A 20,269-nucleotide genomic window follows, 5' to 3' on the forward strand; every position below is an offset into this window, starting at 1 on the left:
AAAAAAACTAAAAGTTAACATATAGTATCTGGACCTGAGAAAATTCTCATTCTTCACCCCTTCCAGATTATTCAAACAAGAACAGTTTGCCTATATATGCTTTAAAAAAAAAAATGGGATGACACCTGTGATATTCCTAAAACGATTTCCTATAAGACTTTGGTGGAGTATGGAAAGAAAATGTAAGGTGTAGTGTCTATATTCCTTTCACACTGAGGAACTTTTCCAAGGTGGAAGATTTGGGGGTGTCATTGCATAATTCTTTTAACTTTTCTGTATGTTTAACATTTTCATAATAAAAGGTTGAGCAGAAAAAAATCAGGGCAGGATGTCTGATCTCAGTTCTGTTTAAAGACACATTGACTTGGCACTTTTTAGCTCTTCCGCACATACAGTTAACACAGAAACACTTGGTCTCTCCTGCCCTGGTTGGTTTTACAAATGGAAAGTTTGTTGTACACAGGGTGCTTAACACCCTATGCATCTGGAAGCTAGACTTTGTGGAACTCCTTTCCCCATTATATGTTTCAGCATTAGGATTGCAGAGATGACCTGTTTTTAGGAGGGGTGTGCCCTACTCTAGGAGGGAACTTTGCCCCACTCTCAACACCCAGTCCTGAGATCCTGACTATTCATGGTATAGCTGTGTTTAGAAAGGGAACCATTATTCAAACACTAGATAACTAGATGTAAGCAGTTGGACAACTCCCTTCCACCTCAGTTTTTTAAAACTCCTTTCACCTCAGTTTTTTAAAACTGAGGTAAAATTAGATAATAGTTAAACTCCATTCAACTTTCTCTGGATTTTGCCTCTTCTAAATTTTGCCTCTTCTGTGTCTGGTTTATTTCACTTAGCCTAATGTCCTCACGGTTCATCCATGTTGGATTATATATTAAGTTTTATTCTTTCTTCTGGCTGAAGAATATGCCCTACTTCTGCAGTGTTTTTAGTAGTTATATGTAAACTTCATGTGGGAACATCGCACTGGGGCTCACCAAACTTAGGAAGAGCACTGCTGTTTATTGAGTGCCCTCTGTGTGCACACCATTGCCCTAATATGCTTCCCTGTTCACCTTCTTTAGATCAATGTGAAGATAGGTTTAATCACCACATTAGAATTAGCAGAATCAAGGAGACTGGCCCCCAAATGGGGGATTACTGCCTATATTCATGCAACAAATGTGTCAGGAACTTGCATGGCTCTACAGAGGCAGTCATTCATGGTATCGGTTCCCTTACAGAGCTTCCCATTCAGATATTTTAGGAGGAAAACAGCCATAACAGTCATTACCTTCTGGTAGTGCTGTGGGAGAAGCTGTGCACAAACTGGGTCCCTGAAATTGGGTGGCCAGAAGGGGTTTTTTAATCTGAGAATTCCAGTAGAAGGGACCCTGTCTGGGGACCCAATTCCAGTTGAAGAGACCAATATGGCCAAGTTTCAGAGATAAGTGAATTTGGTACCTTGAACTTGCATGTGGTCATACAGATTAGATCTTTTGACCAATGGGATGGAGTCAGCTTCTGGAAGTTCTCCTTCTGTGAGAACTAAGCAGTCTGAGCCTGGCTGCAGGCACACAATGCAAACGTTAAGTCTAGTGACTAAAACGAGCTTTTCCTCTTAGTGATTTTCTGTCTTAAACATCTAAAAGATACTTTCTTTTTAGGCATAATCATCATACAGTTATTTAAAGAGGAGTCTGTTGGAGTGAGCATGAAATACCTACACTTGATACGGTTCTTTGATATTTTACAGGGCAACACAATGGGGTTGCCTGACTGTGGGTCCTCATCTGTGCACTTAAGATTCAACTGCAGACACACACAAAAAGGTCAATAATGGGTTTATTTACAAGGGAAAAGGGAAATGAATAATTCAGGGAGAGAGAGAGATAAGTTAGTTAATACGTCCTACCAGTTCTGCTGACCTGGAACCCCAATAGCATGCTGAGAGCTGGTGGAGAGCAGAGAGACAAGCTGTGAGCCACAAGGCCACGAGACACCCGAAGCCCACATGTCCAGTTTTATAGCCAAACCTGGCTGCTTAGCTCCAACCTCAGGTCCCCGCTTGCTGCTCTTTGGTATTGATGGGATTTGTAGTTCCAGTATCAGAGTTGTAGGTGGAGTCCATGAAAGTTGTTATCTATAGAGTTCATTTAGGACATCCTCCCCCCTTTACCATCCTCCCCTTTCTGATTTTCATACCACCATATCTTTGGCTCCAGTCCTACCATGTTGGGCGCCAAATCTGTTGCAGGGCAGGGAGAGAGAGGCACTACTGAACCTGCCTGTTCTAAATAGGTTCTGCCATCTGCCATATTCAGATAAAACATACAAGACCTTTAATGGAAAGGACTTTTAATGCAACTAATGAGAATTCAGAAAAGACAAAGAATATAATTTCTAAAACAAACACCCAAAGTTACCCATCCCCTTGTGGGTAAAGGTCTACCCAAAAGGGATTGGCCCAAAACAAGGCCTGAAAAGCTGCCACAAGATTAAAGCACCTTCTGGAGGGGACCCATAGAAAAGGGTCAGAAATGGACAGACAAGTCTGGGAGGAAAAGAGCAAAATCAAAATCAAGATAAATGCTGCCATAGTCAATCTCCCCATGGGTTTTTCATCCACCTCTGTTTCAACCAGTGCAGGGTCAAGAAGAAGTAAGCACAGTTTCTTCACATGTCTCCCTGCTCCATGTGCCTCCCTCAAGTCTCCTGGCTCTCCATCTTGCTTCCTTCTTCAGTCTCCTCTCCAGGTTCTTCTCCCTGCTCAGCTCCACCCTCTTTTGGATGGGGCAAAGAACCTGGAACCTGCTGTTGTCCTGGAGCTCTCCCTGTTACTGTATTACTGTTTATTTGCACCGTCTGTTTTATACCTTTTACACCAAGTTCATATGAATTTTGCACTTGTCTTTATATCCTGACTTCATTAGATCCTGTTTTGCTTAACGGATTCTGAGTTTTGAACTTACTAGTAATTCTAATAATTGACCGGTGTGTCGGGCATGGTAGCTAAGATCCTTAGCCTAGTAGAGCAGGGCCTGTTTCCAAACAGAAAACTGAAGTGAGGAGAGCTTAGATCACATGGAGGTACGTGTAGAGCAAGGTCCTACTTCCAGCTGTTTTTTGCCTGGTTGTCTAAACAATTGGCTTTGCTCAGTCAATTCTCACCACCCAACTGCCCCCTCGATCCACACTAAGACTGTTGTCTTCATGGGCCCCATTGACCACATGGCCATCCTAGCATAGAGAATGGTGTTACTGTAGACTCTGTTTCTAAGCTAGAACTTGGGTGTGTCTTCCAAGCCAACCTTCTCTAGTGAACACTGCCATTGCTGTAGGTTCTACCTCATATGTGCTATTGATACACCTTCTTTTCTTTCTTCTCTAGTCAGGACTGTATTTGAGATCTCCATAATTAGTTGGGAAAACTTTTATTGACACATACTGTGTTAAATAATTGATTTTCTTGTCTTCCCACTTTGAATTGCAAGCTCCTTAAAATTGGAGACGAGTTATATTTCTCTACGAATAGTAACAGGTTCACTTTCCATGGCTGTTCTGCTAAAGAGTCCTATATGGAAAGGGCTATGCCTCCCATCAGACAGATACCTTCTTAGATGAGGACATGTTTAGGTTCTGGACATTCAGAGGAGACTCTGGACCATTTACCAGTCTCCACCCACATGGCCCAGGTATTACACATGATTACCTTCCTCTGTGAATTGCAGTAAGGCCATGCCTTTCTCTCTTGTGCCTCAGAAGCCCAGCTTCCACCTTCCATTTGATTTTACCAATCCCCCCTCAGCTGGGGTGATATGTTGAACATGTGGTATTAGGATATGTGTAGAGTTGGGCAGGCTGCAGCTGCTAGGTTTTGGAAAGCTCTCCAGAATTACTGGTGTTATACAGATATATAGTGCCATCAAAACTTACTTTCAAAGGGTTGTCTTTTTTATAATCCTCAAAAGTATCACATTAACCACCGCACTCAAAAGTATCACATTAACCACCGCAGCCTGTACAGTTTTTGCCAGAAAGTATTGATATGGTGGAAGTAAGATTTGAAACAAATCTTCTCTCCTCCACTCATAGACCTGGGACTGGAGTTATGGGCATCTGCAGCCATAAGGCAGCTGCACCATTTACAACAGCCCCCCACACAGGAACAATCCACATTTCCTAGAGTGGCAGGATGGATAAGTACGTGTGACATATTCATACAATGGAATACTACTCAGCAATGAAAAATCCCCAACCTTATCACATATGACCTGTAGGAATAACCAGACACGGTGTTGAACAAAATACATTAGAACCAAAAAGGGCAGACTGAATATAAAGTTTTTAAATTGGGCAAATTAATCGTTGACCTTAGAAATATGACTTGGCTGCCCTCTGATGGATCTAGGGGTTTCTGGAGTGGCAGTGGTAGTGATAGACTTCCTTATCTATGTTGTTCAGCTAGGTGTGTTCTTTGTGAATATTTGTTATTCTTATCTATTTGTACACTTTAAAAATAGATGTTAAACTTACGTAAAACATTCTCTCTGCCCTACCCTCCCTTGCAAATGAAAAGCCTACTGCTCTTTCAGATTTCAGAAGCTTCCTTTTCTTAAGGTTCATTCTGGTGAGAACTGTCAAGCTTCAGAATCAACTAGGATCTCCTTCAGCTTTCCCAGACTCCCTACTCTCTGCTGAGAGGATGTTCCATGTCCTGGCTTTCAATTCTTAACAGCTCTTTTTTTCTTCAAACTAACACTTCTTATAATCCTTGCTCTTTCTTAGCTGACTGAAAAGCAGCTCCTTCCTTTCCTTTACTTAGTCTCTGACTTGATGATAAAATGAGATTTATCACAGCTTTATTACTCTGCTAAGAAATGTCAACTGGGATGGGCTGAGCTACTCCCTCACTTACCTTCCTACTCTTTTCATGGGTTGAGCAGTCAGGGACACCAGCTAGGTACCATGTCCTGTGTGCTGGTGGCTCCCTATCTATGCCACGGTGTAACTTCTTGGCCAGGTATAGCTCCTGATACTACCTCTTCTTCCCCTGGGCTTCTGCCACTCACTCAGCTGCTCTCTGTCCTGTAGCTTCCTCTTCAAATCCACCTGTTACTGGGCAGACTGAGGTACGCTCCAGGACTGCTACACTTTACATGCTCAAAATAGGTCCTGCCATCTGCCTCATAAAGGCAAAATATGCTCTTAGTGTATGAGGCCATTAGTGGAAAGAACTTTAATAGAATAGTGTGAAAGTAGAAAGAAAAGAAGGAAGTATAATAGTTTCCAATTAAATACACAAAATTAACTATTCCCATGTGGGGAAATGCCCAGTCAAATGGGTTGGCCCTAAACATGGTGACAGAAGCTTGCAAGCTTGCCAATACATAAAGCATCTTCTGTTGGGGACCCATAAGAATGGGGCAGAGGGATCAGGCAAGTCTGGAAGGAAAAGAGCAAAATCAAAGACAAATCAAGGTAACTACTTCTGTCATCCACCTCCCAATGGGTCTTTTACCACATCTCGTCCAAATGTCTTTCAGTGTCTTCAAATGCCTGTGTGAGTCTAAGACCCAGACTTCACATGTCCAGGTCTGCTCTCCCAAGTCCTTTAATGCTTTCCTTCCATGTGCTTCATGCTTCATTAGGTAAGGCACACCCACCTGATGGTACACTAAAATTACGCATGTATACACCTTCCAACTGACTTCAGGAAGCTCAACTCTCTAAATGGCACTTCTTAGCCTACAGTGGCTTGTCATCTTCTAAATAGAGTCCAGACTCTTGACATGACCTTGACAGCCCTTCCAAATTAAGCCCCTGTACACCTCCACATCTAATCAGTACATTGCTCCAGGAAGAGGCTCCCCAGAGCCTAAGTGTGCTGGGTGGAGCCTCTTCCTGCCTTTGCTGCATAGCTAGTCCTGCTTTCTCTGGCTGGAATTGCATTCTTCCCTATCTTCAGGCTTAGTTATCTCCATTCAGAGTCTTTTCTGACATTCTCCTTTATTCTCCCACCTGTTAAATGACTTTTTTAATTCATTGTTTTTCTCGTCTTTTGGCATTTATTTTCTTTGAAACTTTTTTTTTTTAAATTGGGCTTACCTCAATTCTCACTAAACCCCAGATGGCAGGATTTTCTTACTGTTTGTCCTGGTATTTATTGCATGAGATAAGTAGGAAATTGACAGATTTGGGCAAGGTAGACAGGTGGGGGTAGGGGGAAGGCAGATAATGAGACTATTACAGAAAGGAGAGGAATACATTTTGACTACTGAGGCTCCCTTTATGTATATCAACAGGATACTCCTTTGCATTGATGGTTTGTTATAGAAATAGTATGACTTATGTCTTCTACATTTTAGTTCTCAAAGAAAGGGGAAAAATTGAAGATTGGAAGCAAAGTGATTTGTGTGAATTCCTAGAGGAAAATATAGAACACTCTTGCCTATTATTGGACATAGCAAGTCATTCAAGATTCTTTATGTGAGACCTCGAGAGGCTCTCTGTTTTTTTGTAGGAATGAGAATTTATAGTTTTAGAAAGGTAGATATCTATTTCAAAACAGATGCTTTGACCACGAAATCACTGAAAAAGTGCCCCTTTTTATTCCATATAAGCAGAGTTCTAGGTTTCTGGTCCATGGCCAGTCCAAGCCCCAGGGAGTTCAGCTGTTCTGTATCTAATAGTCAGTCACTGTCTACTGTAAAACAGTCATTTCAGTTACTTTAATGTACTAGACTGTGTTTTAAAATATGGGTTTTATGTTGACATTTTAATTAGTCTGTTTCCTACTTGCTGAATTGAATCTTCTGAGTTACCTTGAGAGAGGGGATAGTCCCACCTCTAAGAAAGCAGTATTAATTTTAATATCATTACTTCAAGTTTGTTGTTGTAGTTGTATATGGTTGTGTAATAGCGCTGTAGAAGTAATTCACATAAAACTCTTAGAGCCTGGAATGTAGTAAATGCTAAGTAAACATTAGCTGTCCTTTTTCTTTTCTCTCTTCACTTTTGCAGTTCTAATATTCCTTACTAAAATGAAAGGTCACATCCCATTATCCCCCTTTTTTATAAAGGCTGCTCTTTTTTGGATCTGTTTTTCTTTGTATGTTAAAAATCTAAATAATTCTCCTCCAGTGTTTGTTTATTGAGTTCTGTGGGGTTAAAGGGCCTGAATGAATGTGATGAGAGCAAAATGTTAATAGACAGAATGAGGGGTACACCGGGGCCCCCAAACCAGCCTGCTCTAAATGAATTCTGCTATCTGCCACTTGAGAACAAACATTCTTAGTGCATGAGACCTATAGTGGAAAAGAACTTAAAACAAGTAGCGTACAATAGAAGACAATTCATATACAGTAGAAGGATGAGAAAGAGGAAGAATCTAGTTATATAGTTTCCACTGAAACACAGAAAGTTACCCATCCCCTCCTGGCTGAATGTCCAGCCAAACAGGGTGCGCCCAAAGTGGGGATACTGAGCCCCAAAATCTTGACAAAGTTTAAGGCACCTTCTGGTGGGGATCCACAGGAAAAGGGCAGAAGAGGCCAGGCAAGTCTGTAAGGAAAAGAGCAAAATCTAAATCAAAGCCAGTATAAGGATAAGGGGTGCCCTTTGTCAGTTTCCCCATGGATCTCTCACCCACATATATCTTTCAAGTGTCTCCTTCCATGTCCCCCAAGTCCCCGGTACAAGTCCAAGCTTGAGAAGCAAGCACAGCTTCTTCACATATCCCTCTGCTCCGTATGCCTCCTCCAGTCTTCATCTGTCTCTTTTTCCTTTACCATCTCTCTCAGCTTCTTCCTTCTATTTCTCTCTGCCTCATTCTGTCCTCCCAGCCTTCCTCTCTACCCAGCTTCCCTCTTCCTTAGGGTGGGGCAGGGAATCTGGAACCTTCCCTTTCTCTGGCTATTGTCCTGTTGGCATTACCAGTTTCCCTTTCATGTATATTGGTTTCTACAATAAGTATTTTTGTTTTGGCATTTAGGTCAGAATGCTGATAAGTTGACCATCTTGTAAAAAGCACCACCAGCATAGAAGTAGTAGTTACTTTTAGTGCCATAATGCATTGTCTTGGGTTTACTTTCGGTTGCAATATATGATACTTTTTAACTCAAAATGGTTTCAATCCCCTCTTAAATAGCTTCAGCTAAAGTCAAAAATGTTGGTGTTAGGGCAGAAAACTTAATAGGACAAGTTTTGTGGCATCTTTCAGGAAATTTGTGAGGGTTTTAAAAGGAAAAGTTTACAAAGATATGGAAATACCAGCACTTACGGTAGGTGGAAAGATTAGTAGTCACAGGGATAAAGTAAATGGGGTATGGCCCAAAAGTTTACTGGCTATTTGGAAATCCAAGAAATCCAAGACTCCAGATAGAAGGCTTAACCCTAAATACTCAAGCTGTGGATTTCATAGTGAAATTATATTATAATGAAGTATTAAAAACTAACCATTAATTGTTAATACGGCTGTTCTTGCCCTGAGTGAAATATTTGTAAGTCAATATTAACTTAGCAGGTTTACTTTCTTACAGATTACATATTACAGGAAATGTCTTGGAACAACCCTTGATGTGCTATACCCAGAGTGGAACAGTATTTTTGTCCTTTCTGAGAGTTGGTTTGTTCTCTATCAGCCTTTCCAAATGTAACATTTTCAAAATTATTGACTGTTTCTGAAAAGTATCATTAACATATATGCAAACCACAAGTGAACATTTTCTTTCCATTTTCTTTTTCAGATAGTGATGATCTTCAAAATGAAGATTCTGGAAAGTTTCAGGTTTTCTATAGGAATTACAAAAATTGAAGGAAAGAAATTTTTCAAAAGGAAATTGTTCTGAAAGTATGTTTACAACTGACTGATTACTGTTGTTAGGTTTTTGTTTTTGTTTTTTAATAGAACACTTTAAGAAGATTGTATTTATGGTAAAGGGAAACTGGACTAACAATGAGGCCAAAGACTTTTCCTGCCACAACTTACTCTGGAAATAGCCGGCAGCGATTACAGGAGATTCGAGAAGGGTTAAAGCAGCCATCCAAGTCTTCTGCTCAGGGGCTGCCCATTGGACCAAACAATGACACTTCTCTGGACACCAAAATTCTGGGGGGCAAGGATGCTGCCAGGCAGCAGCAGCAGCAGATGAGAGCCACCCCAAAGTTCGGACCTTATCAGAAAGCTTTGAGAGAAATCAGATATTCATTGTTGCCTTTTGCTAACGAATCAGGCACTTCTACAGCTGCAGAAGTAAACCGACAAATGCTTCAGGAATTGGTGAACGCAGGATGTGACCAGGTGGGTAGAGCCTTCTGAGCACTTCCAGGGGTGGCAGTAGCAGTAAGTGATCCATCTAGAATATAGTTAAGGCAACTTGGAAGCCTCTGAGTTGGTCATTACTCAAAAATGTTCCTAGGTTAATAACCCAAGGTCTTTTATATGTATCACTGAATTCTTTTTCACTTTCTCACCCAAAGGGTCTTTTTAGTTGCATTTTATTTTAGGGCACAATCTAGAAGTTTCTGAAATCTCCTGAAATTATACTGTATGTGTTTTCTGTCCTTGTGAAGATGTGAATGGCTTTCCCACTTAATCCTTCTTTAGAAGTTTCATGGGCTTTTTTTGAGCCGTCATGGGAAGAAGACTGGCTTTCCTTATCTTGTTTTTGGTTTGTATGTTCTTGGACTGCTTTTGCTTTAAAAAAATAGTATATGGCCCTCGCTGGTGGCGCAGCGGGTTAAAGCACAGCACTAAGAAGCTAAAGCCACTTCAGCATGAGCTCAATCCCTGCCCCAGAGATGACCTACATAGCGCGGCAGATCTCTCCTGACCCCACCCGCTGCTCCCCTCAGCAGTACTTTGTTGATCTGCCTGTTCTGCTCCCCACTCTCTCTCTGGTGAATCTCTCACCGCCCCTGCACCTCTGGCCTGTACCCCGGTTCTGTATGCATAAATAAATCTTTCCCAAAAAATAACATATATGCTGTTATAGGAGACATAACTATATTAAGGAAGTAAGAAAGACAAGAAAATAAAGAGCTTGAAAAGTCAAAGTACTGGCATCACAATTCTAACTTCTCACCTACTTAAGAATAAAGGACACATTAATATAGGAGGCAATAATTTACACAAATGCACAACCTGTATCTGTTCCTTTATATCCTTTAGTAATTCACATAGCTGAAAAAAATCTAAGTTGAGAGATAAGACATAAAAAACCTAGTTCCTACTAGGTAAAGATGTAATTAGTAAAATGTAACTAGTAAAAATATAGTTGCCTTATGAAATGACTTTGAAAGTCAATGCTTTAGTACCATCTGTCATCTTAAAAGCTTCAAATGTATGAAAATGGAAACAAACTAGTTGTTATTGCTCCTCTAGTCTTAAAAAATTAGTAAGACTTCTGGCTCAAAATCACTTTAGGATGGCTTGAACCTAACTGGGTTTGCCTGGCAACAAAGTCTCAGGAAAAGGCTAACAGTACCCTCTTTTATTTACAAAAGCAGTAGGTTGTACTTTATTACCAGAGAACTTTACTAAAGAATTTACATTTCTCAGATGATATCCTTGTGAAACTAATCATTCTATTTTGTAGGGCTCTTCCTTGACACTTTGGGATGTACTAGGATTAACTTGTGTATATAGCAGGCATTGTTTGAGAGTTGCTTTTACAAAGCACAGGATCATGACTAATGTGGTGCCGAGTGTTTTAGCAGTGGAAGCTGACAGCAAAGGCATGACCTTTCTTATTGTGAAAATATGAAGCTAAAATATGCTGCCAAGTGCTATCCCCAGACAAACAGAACTTGATGGCTTTAAAAGTGGGAAGAAGCAGTCCTGGGAAAATACTGGAGTGCGACTGCAGACTTGGAGTGCAACAGCAAAGCTTACAGTCTTGTCCTGTAAATCACTTGCAAACAAAAGAGGTAATCAGAGCTGGGTGTTCCTTATAGAAGTGTTTCAGCTGTGATAAAAAGAAGCAAGTCAGGCAAATAATCCAGAATGCAGGTGGGATCCCATTAGGGTAAAATCCATTAGTGATAATTAGATTGAAATACATAATGAAGCTGATACTGTTTCTAATTCTGTGTAATACAAATACAAAAAAAAATTAAGGATCATGGTAAGAGTAAAGAGCCCATCAACAGTTTATTTTAATTGTTAATTGCTAGCAGAAAAGGTTTCATTTATTTAATGCCCTTGAAATAATACAGTCAGTTTGGGTATAGTGTTATTTTATGATTCAAAATAGCTTTGAATTTACTTTTACCCTGCAAGTCAGACTTTTTTTTTTTGGTTTGGATAGAGGGTGCATTGGTTTTGGAAAGCCATTATATGAACCCAGATGATATAAGAGGTCTACAGTACCTTTTGTGTGGCTTGGATAAAGCAGATAATTAGAATTCCAATATAACAGTTACAGAGTGGGTGTGCTGTACCCCCCCCCCCCCGTGTCTTATTATACTCCTTTTAATTTAGGTTCAGTTTTGTTCTCCTGTATTTCAGGTGCCACTTTTAATCCCTGTGTCCTTAAGATTGACAGTAAACTCCATGTTTGTCCAAGGCCATGTATTGGTTAGATATGCTTAGTGGTGATACACACTAAGTATTACATTAAGTAGAATTCTATTACATATATACACTTCCCCCATTTTATTTAGACTAAGATCTACTGAAAATATTTACTTGAGTGATTGTTTTTTTTATTCTTAAAAATTCCTTATTAAAATGAAATTTCTATAGGAAAAGTACATGATTCCTAATCCTATAGTTAATTGAATTTTACCTAGAGCATTATACCTATATAACTAGCATGTATGGCTATATTTTTAGTTAAAATATTCTTAAATGGAATTTTTTGGATAAAGTGAAAGACAGAATTTTCTGCATAAAGATCTGTGTATGTCATATTATATAATGTTCACAAATATTTTGAACATAAATCACTAAGACATTAAAATTTCTATAGAAAAAAAACTAGGCCAATAGATTAATATTCCTTAAGGAGGGAACTGTTCTTCAAATACAGATTTAGGAACTGGAAAGATAAGTTGTTTATGAGCATTTTTGTATCATTGCATAATCATTTGCATGTTGGTAATTTAACTTACCTTTTTAATTTAAATTTAGTTGGTTTTTTTTTTAAAGATTTATTTATTTATTGGTACAGAACTGGGATACAGGCCAGAGATGTGGAGGGTGAGAGGATTCACCAGAGACAGAGTGGGGAGCAGAATAGACAGATCGACGAAGTACACTGCTGAGGGGAGCAGCGGGCCGGTCAGGAGAGGTCTGCCGCGCCATGTGGATCTCCTCCAGGGCAGGCGGAGATCGAACTCATGCGGAAGTGGCTTAAGCTTCTTTGTGCTCTGCTTTAGCCGCTGCGCCACCAGGGAGGGCCTTAAATGTAAATTTAGTTTTTTTAAAAAACATCTTTGGTTTCAAAAACCTTATTACTAGGTTTCCCTCACTTTTTCTTCCTCACACTTTTAAGGAAAACACTAACTGACTCTTCAGCGGTGTTAACATGTGTAACAGTCTTGCTGCTTGGAAGCTGTGGCCTGTGTTCTCACAGCATTGTGCTGGGTCACAGGTGTGGCACTCACTGGTATGTACAGTAGGGTGCTACTGCGCAGTGTGCACAGAAGCCTGGAACCTTGCGAGAGGAAGCATGTGGATCAGTAGCTCCCAGAGGATACCTGCGGCTCCTGGAGCCCGGAAAGCAGCAAAGCGCTTTGTTTTGTTCCCAGAGGAAGATAGGGAGAAGTATTTTGGATATGTGTGCTAGGAAATATTTCTGTTGGCTTTGAGCGATGGGTGTATGTTTTTTTCTCTATGGATTGCCTGTATCCTTACCTTTGTTAAGCTTTTCTGACTGGCCTGCTATGTTGGTACTCAGCTTTAAAGACTAGGCTTCTGGGTTAACATAGCTGCATTTTCCTGGTTCCAGATTCTGTGTTTTTCTAATCCCAACTTTTTAATTCTTTAATGGACTGAAGGATGAAGAAATGTAAACAAACCTACTCATTCATTTCTTCTGCCAAATTCATAACAAAAAGCCAGTGGTCAGGATGCATTCAGAGACAGCCTTCTTGACTGTGGCACCAAGTAAAAAGTGGGTGATCTGCTTAATGGAAATGAGGAGTGAATTCCCTCTGCATTCATAACGCATAAAATACAGAAAAATAAAGTGTTTCAACCCATCCTACAAGTTATTCTTCAGCCCCGGTTCTTTTGCCAAACATGGCAACCCTGCAGAAAAGGGAAGTCTTCCGAGGCATGTGGGCCTCGGAGAGCCTCACTTGGTGTTTGCAGGAACTCATGTGCCTGGTGCTGTCCTGAGCACTCACTCAATACAGATCCTCTTATGGGATCATACAGTGACCACTGGAGATGGGTTCCAGTTGTTTCACACACAGATTTTGTGTGTGTCAAGCCGGTGACCTATGCTCGCCCCTCCCCCAGCTCTTATTGGCCTGTAACTCCATCGAGTGTTGGGTAGACATGCATGTTACACACATGGCGGACAGAGTTTAGCTCTCCCTTTGTGGCTCTGGGAATTGTCTTTACTTCTAGTGCGTCCATCTTGCTGACCTCGTTGTGAACTGCTGTAGGTTTCAGTTCCCTGTTTGCTGATGTCCGCCCCTTCCTTCAAAGGGGTTTCTTGTTTTCTGCTTTCTCATGTCCAGCGGGCACCTGCATGCTCGGCCAACTCTGTTATACCCCACACACTCGTGCCTGTCCGCCAGCCCTGTGGGCCGTCCATCCCCCACGGGGCATATTTCTGGAGTCACTTGTCTCACTACTCTTCACTTGTGCCCATAGCATGACTTTCTCCCATCACCTTTACCCTTGCTTATTTTGGGGCTCTTGACATATCATTTTATTGGTTAGTAATGATATTCCCCACTTTTCTTCTCTGGATTCACACATCTGCTTGTGAATTAATGCAAATCCTCTTCATTCTTACCTGGATATGAGCTGTTCCTATTGGAATTTCCATAAATTGTCTTTATTTCGAGCTCACAGAATGCCTGATGCACTCAACCTGTGTTCCTGCGCCCTTGTCATACTATCCTACTCTATGCAGCTCTTCATGAGGCTGGACTGGACTGTCTTGTGTGCACAGAAGGCCTCTTGCTCCTTATCCAAAAGATGTGCTCATGGTATTTGCTGAAGTGGTGATAGATGGGAAACAGAAGTTTTGTAGAGATGATTTCATGTATGATTTCACACAGAAACCCTTCACCTGAATCCTCAGAAACACAGCTTTGTCCCATGGTAGTTTGGTTAGCTAGAACAATACGCATAGTCAGGGAAGAACGAGACAGAATGAGTCCTACCTTGCTGACAAGATCCTGCCTCAGGATTCAACTGTAAGATAATAAAAAGGATAAAAGGAATTTAATAACATTAAGCCTTCTTGCTTCCTCTTGAAAGGGAACTACTCTTCACTGTTACTCAACACCTAATACTGTTATGAAATATTAATAAGAGGAGGAGGAAGAAAGAAACGCTACAGTTCAGGAATGTCAGTAATGTAACAGGAAATTGTATTACAATGGCTTTTGGGTGTAGCAGTTCCTTGTCTCTTCCCCTTCTTCTTTTTTTTGTTTTGACTTTTAACTTCAATTTGACCCTGTGTGAAGATAAATGATATACCTTTGGAAAGTAGGATTTAAAATTACTTTGTCATGATGCACACAAATCATACCTTTGTATCATACACCTCCCTATAGCCTTCCCCCTAGTTATTAAAGTAGCATGTGTATACATTTGGAAAGTAGCAGTTGCCTGCAATTCTGTCAGTTCAGATAACCCCCACAGTGGGTACAAAGTGGCCTTTTTTTTTTTTTCTGACTAAAGGAAATTAAGTGAGGAGGGAAGTGCCAAGAATAATAGGTGGGAAAATGTTGATCTTAAAACAGTCCGTAAAATAGGACCCTAGTTCTTCTGTCACAAAAAATGTGTGCATACATGTGTATGTTCAGTACTTCCCTCCCCACTTTCCTTATCTGTTGCCAACCCCACTCATTTTCTTCCATAGCGTACCCCACCATCAAGCTTCAATCCTTGCTTACCAAGAATACAGTGGCTCCTTGCTGTTCCTCTTACTCTTGCCATTATGTTCCCTGTTCCTCTGAGTGACCCTTCCAGAAAGAAAAAGATTCTGTCATTTTCCTCTTAGAAACCTTTATTACTGGAATGAAGTTCTTGGCCTGTTGAGCAGTACCTCCTGTCTTTAGTATATAGCATGAGGGTCATCCTGGGACCCCCCAAACCTGCACAAATGGGTTCTGCCATCCACTACACAAAGACAAAACATACTTAGTGTGAAAGAACTTTAAACTGATTTTTTAAAAAAAGATTTATTTATTTATGCTTATAGAATTGGGTTATAGGCCAGAGATGTGGTGGGTGAGAATATTCACCAGAGACAGAATGGGGAGCAGAACAGGCAGATTGACAAAGTATATTGCTGAGGGGAGCAGCAGGAGGGTCAGGAAAGGTCTGCCACGACATGTGGGTCAGCTCCCTGGCTGAGGATCGAACTCATGCTGCATGGCTTCAGAAAGCTTCATAATGCTGTGCTTTAACCCGTTGCACCCTGGGAGAGCCCTAAAAGAACTTTTAATAGGGTGTGTGTGTGTGTTTTGAAGGGGAGAGAAGAAAGGATAATAGTTTCCCAGTGAAACAAAATTAAAACTCAAGCCAACATAGTCATTGTCAGCCTCCCCACAGTCTCTCACCTACATCTCTTCCAACTGTATCTACATGTCTGAATCCATGTATCTCCTTCTCCCCCAAGTCCCTGGTATAAATCCAGAGATGAGAAGCAAGTTCCCCACACTATGTTCCTCCTCATGACCACCTTCCCAGCCTTCCCCTGTGTTTCTCCAAGTCTTTTTTTTTTTTTTAATTATTCATTTATTCATACAGAACTGGGGTACAGGCCAGAGATGCGGAGGGTGAGAGGATTCACCAGGAACAGAGTGGGGAGCAGAACAGGCAGATCGACGAAGTACACTGCTGAGGGGAGCAGCGGGCGGGTCAGGAGAGGTCTGCCACGCCATGTGGATCTCCTCGGGGCAGGCAGGCGGGGATCGAACTCATGCGGAATTGGCTTAAGCTTCTTAGTGCAGTGCTTTAACCGCTGCGCCACCAGGGAGGGCCCCAATCTCCAAGTCTTTTGTCTTGCCTCTCAGCACCATCCTTTGGTAGGTGGTGCAAGGAACATGGAATCTCCACTTTTTATGAAAATGACACTGATACTGTGTCTCAGGTCACCCCCCTTCCTGTTGGTGCTCCATCCTTCAGCTGTTGTGACTTTTCTCAAACTTCCCAGCACTGGCCCTGCTAGCCTAGGTGCTTCTCCCTGATCCGCCACTCTAAGTCAGATCTCTCTCTCACTCATTATACTGTGATTCCCATTCATAGCATTTATCAAAATTTGATACTGATTACTTACATATTTTGTTTAATATCCATGGCACCCTTTAGATTTTAAGCCCCAGGAGTTAAGCTTTGTTCTAGTCACCATTCTGAAGCTGTGCAAGCTCAAAAATATTTGACAAGTAAGTGAAGGAGTAAACATTTCATTATATGCATTTTCATTTTTGATGCCTGCATTATATTCCAATGTTCAATTGAGTAATTCCATAACTGATGTTAAAAGGTAAACTGAGGCATGTTAATTTTTTTTAGAGTTTGTTTGAACAATCCTCAATTAAGAATCAAAAAGTGGACCCTCCCTGGTGGCGCGTCGGGATAAAGCACAGCACTAAGAAGCTAAAGCCACTTCAGCTTGAGTTCAATCCCCGCTCGTCCCCCAACCTTCCCCCCCCCACCCCAGAGGTGATCCACATGGCGAGGCAGACCTCTCCTGACCTGCCTGCTGCTCTCCTCCACTTCGTCAGTCTGTTCTGCTCCCCACTCTGTCTGGTGAATCCTCTCACTGCCCCTACACCTCTGGCCTGTACCTCAGTTCTGTATGCACAAATAAATAAATCTTTAAAAAAAAAAAATCACAAAGTGCCACTCAGGTGTTGGGGGAGAGGCTTTGATAAAGAGCTGTAGAAGCAAGCAAGGGAATTATTTGATTGGCTATAGCTTGGTTGCTGTGTTTGGCATAGCCTCTTTGATCATCTGTGGGTGGTTGCCTTTAGGTCTTGATTTCTTAATTTTGAAGCGTTACAGACTTAGGTTTGGGTTTACTTAATTTAGGCTGGTAAGGACTTAGCGCCACCTTAAGATAATGGACTCCTTGTTCAAATGATTTAACATTGGTAATGAACAATCTTCTACATAAATATTTAGGAGAATAATTTATTTCCTTAGAATATAGGCCATTATGAAGCTACTATCACATACAACATTTTTATAGTTTTTATCAATCACCAAATTTATTTTTAAAAGTTATTAAATTGTACATATATTTTCAAAACTGCAAGCAATGAATACTATTACTACTACTACTACTACTAAAAAAAAAAGAAAAAAACCAAAAAACAAAAACCACAGTTTAACAGTTCTGTATTTAATTTTGGCATGAAGTATGCAAGAAAATGGTATAGCAGCAGAAAACTCATACTGTGTGTGGGGCACTCTTAATGTCTGAGATTGGATCCATTTTTCTGCTAAAATGGGATACAAAGTCATCTAGTATACTGAGACCAAAATACATCTTTTAGGAAGCATATCTTTCCCCTCTTCCCTGAGTAACTTAGATTTGTTCATGATGTAAGTCCTGGATTGACATAGCAATCCTTAGTCTTGGAGCATTTGCAGGAGAGCCAGATAAGCAGGCAAGGCCTAGTCTGGGAAGGGGGTCATGGGCACCCTAGGAGTAGTGCTTGGGCTCAAATGTTGGACTTGGTTTTGCTACAGGAAAATGTGTGCAAAGCAGAGCTTCCTGGCTGATGCTTAGGGAAAATGGGCTGCAGTTTTGCTGAGATGTTGGCTCCTACTACCTTCTGGGAACTGAGTCCTCATTGCCACTTTGAACGACCTACTCCCTTTTTCTAAGCATGTAGCTATATGTGCTGCAGTGTGTGAGGATCACAGACATCATTTCATTAACACCTGTAAGGTCTCACCAAGCAGTGTCCTACCCAGAAGAGAGTCACTTTTATTTGGTTGTAGGCCATTTGGTGGCATGAGCCAGTAGGTAACAAATGATCATTTTACATATTCTGTAACACAGTGCTTTATCCCTATCAAATGTTGTGTAGGCAGGTATTATAATGGTGCTGTAGAAGGACTTGTGGTAATTAGTTGATCCTCCTTTTTTCCTGTACCCACTGTTTTTTTCATCTTGGGAGTGTTGAAAAAATACTGTTGCCCAAGCCCCAGCTCCAGAGATTGAGTTTATTTGGTGAGCAGTGGGAGACCCAGATTGTGACTGATGAGCAGTTAACATTGAGAAACATCCTGCTTGCATCTGATTGATGGATTAGGTCCTGGAAGAGCAGCTTGGAGTTCTGGACCTTATGTTTGCATCCATTCTGTTTGGTACTCCTTAAACTGTTTCTGACATTGTTAGCCCATTCATAGATGTAAAAGAAGGGAAAACCCAATGAGGAAATTGAATTTTTTATGTTCCTTAACAATAAACTCTTTTAGAGCTATTTTTAATAGGGTTATTATGCATCTCATATTTAACAAGAAAAGCCCCATCCATTACTGTGGTTACTATCCAGTCAATTTCTCTTTAGTTTCATTTTAAAATTCAGTTGCCAGAAGTTTGTAGTTCTCACATTTAAAGCAAAATGCATTCACTGCGTAATTTTTATAAATTGTTTTACCCATTTTGAATTTATTTTCTTTAGTTGAATACTTGGAAAGGAGATTTTTCATAATTTTATTTTTCCAATTGTAATGTTATATAATTAACTTAATTTTCAGTGCAACAACTTGAATTTTCCTAAGTGTTCTTTTTTTTTTTTAAGGATTTATTTATTCATTCATACAGAATTGGGGCACAGGCCAGAGATGCGGAGGGTGAGAGGATTCACCAGAGACAGAGCAGGGAGCAGAACAGGCAGATCAATGAAGTACACTACTGAGGGGAGCAGCGAGCGGGTCAGGAGAGGTCTGCCCCTGTGGATCTCCTCCGTGGATCTCTTCCGGGGCAGGCCAGGATTGAACTCATGCAGAATGGGCTTAAGCTCCTTAGTGCTGTGCTTTAGCCACCAGGGAGGGCCTTCCTAAGCGTTCTTGCTCTCTTTGCTGTAGTTATGGGAAATTACTGTTCTGTTTGTACTATTTGCTTGTTCCCTCCCTATTACCACTAGCATAGCCTCTAGCATAGCCCTGGATAAATAGTACTCAACAGGTATTTCCAGGTGTTATGGTATTTAAATGCTGGCTCACAGCTTGCTGAGTGTTGTTGAGGAATTGAATTAAGCTGCTGGTAACAGATCCTAGTTCTAGAGCTTAATGCCCATAGATAGAATAAAAAAGAAGGCCAGAAGCTGGCAGGATATGGCGTTTCTGTAATGTCCATGAGAACCCAGCTCCTCTTCTCTTTCTTCTTGGCATCCCTCTTCCAGTGTACCACATGTTACTCTCCAATGACATGTCACATAAGAAGTAGGGTGGGGCAGTAAACATGGGCCACTTTAGCCTCACTCTTTTTCAAGGACTGTTCCCCCCACATCACTAACCAGAACCACTGTTGGCTTGGTTACAGGAAGTCAAAGCAGCCTTGGAAATTGTAGTTGGGGTATACAACTACCCCTAACAAAAGTTGGCTTCTCTTAGTAAGGAATAAAGGGCACATTGGTCTTGGCGAGGAAGCCATAGCATGACCAGGTGTCATACTGGCTGTGTCCCTGGGGGCTGGCAGTTTATCTTTCTGAGATGATGCCTTTGGGACGGTAATCACTCATACCTCCTGTGTCATCCTGCAAAGCAGAAGGAATGTTTACAATGCACAGGGCACCTGCTTGGCACATGAGGCATAGTAGCCAAACCACAGCACAGTGTGTTGTCGGTGCATGGAGATCAGTGAGTGGGTGGAAAGCCGAGTTTCAGGGCTCTGCACTGTGAAAGTTTTACCCTTTGGCAGCCTTGGTGTTTCAGGTCTTCTATTCCCCCCGTAATCACATGGAAGACATTTGCCCTAAGTGTGCCCAGTGGTCTTGATATATGTATGACTGATTATGGCATTAGAACTGTTAATCATGTGTCAGAAATAAAGGTGTTTTTATACAAAAGTATATGATTAACAGTGACATAATTTCACCAGCCAACAAATTAGCATTCAA

General features: G+C 41.1%; 1 protein-coding gene across 2 annotated transcripts in view; it reads left to right on the forward strand.

The window, feature by feature from the left end:
* LATS2 (large tumor suppressor kinase 2) overlaps window positions 1–20,269 on the forward strand; it is a 64,155-nt gene that overhangs the window by 6,226 nt on the left and 37,660 nt on the right. For both annotated transcript variants that reach the window (XM_004680266.2, XM_012723372.1), the window contains exon 2: window positions 8,746–9,299. In XM_004680266.2, coding sequence (XP_004680323.1) covers window positions 8,955–9,299 — 345 coding nt within the window. In that variant the 5' untranslated portion in view covers window positions 8,746–8,954. The remainder of the gene's footprint in view (window positions 1–8,745; window positions 9,300–20,269) is intronic.

Source organism: Condylura cristata, unplaced genomic scaffold (assembly GCF_000260355.1).
Source record: "Condylura cristata isolate star-nosed mole 26May11 unplaced genomic scaffold, ConCri1.0 scaffold00010, whole genome shotgun sequence".
Taxonomy (NCBI): Eukaryota; Metazoa; Chordata; class Mammalia; order Eulipotyphla; family Talpidae; genus Condylura; species Condylura cristata.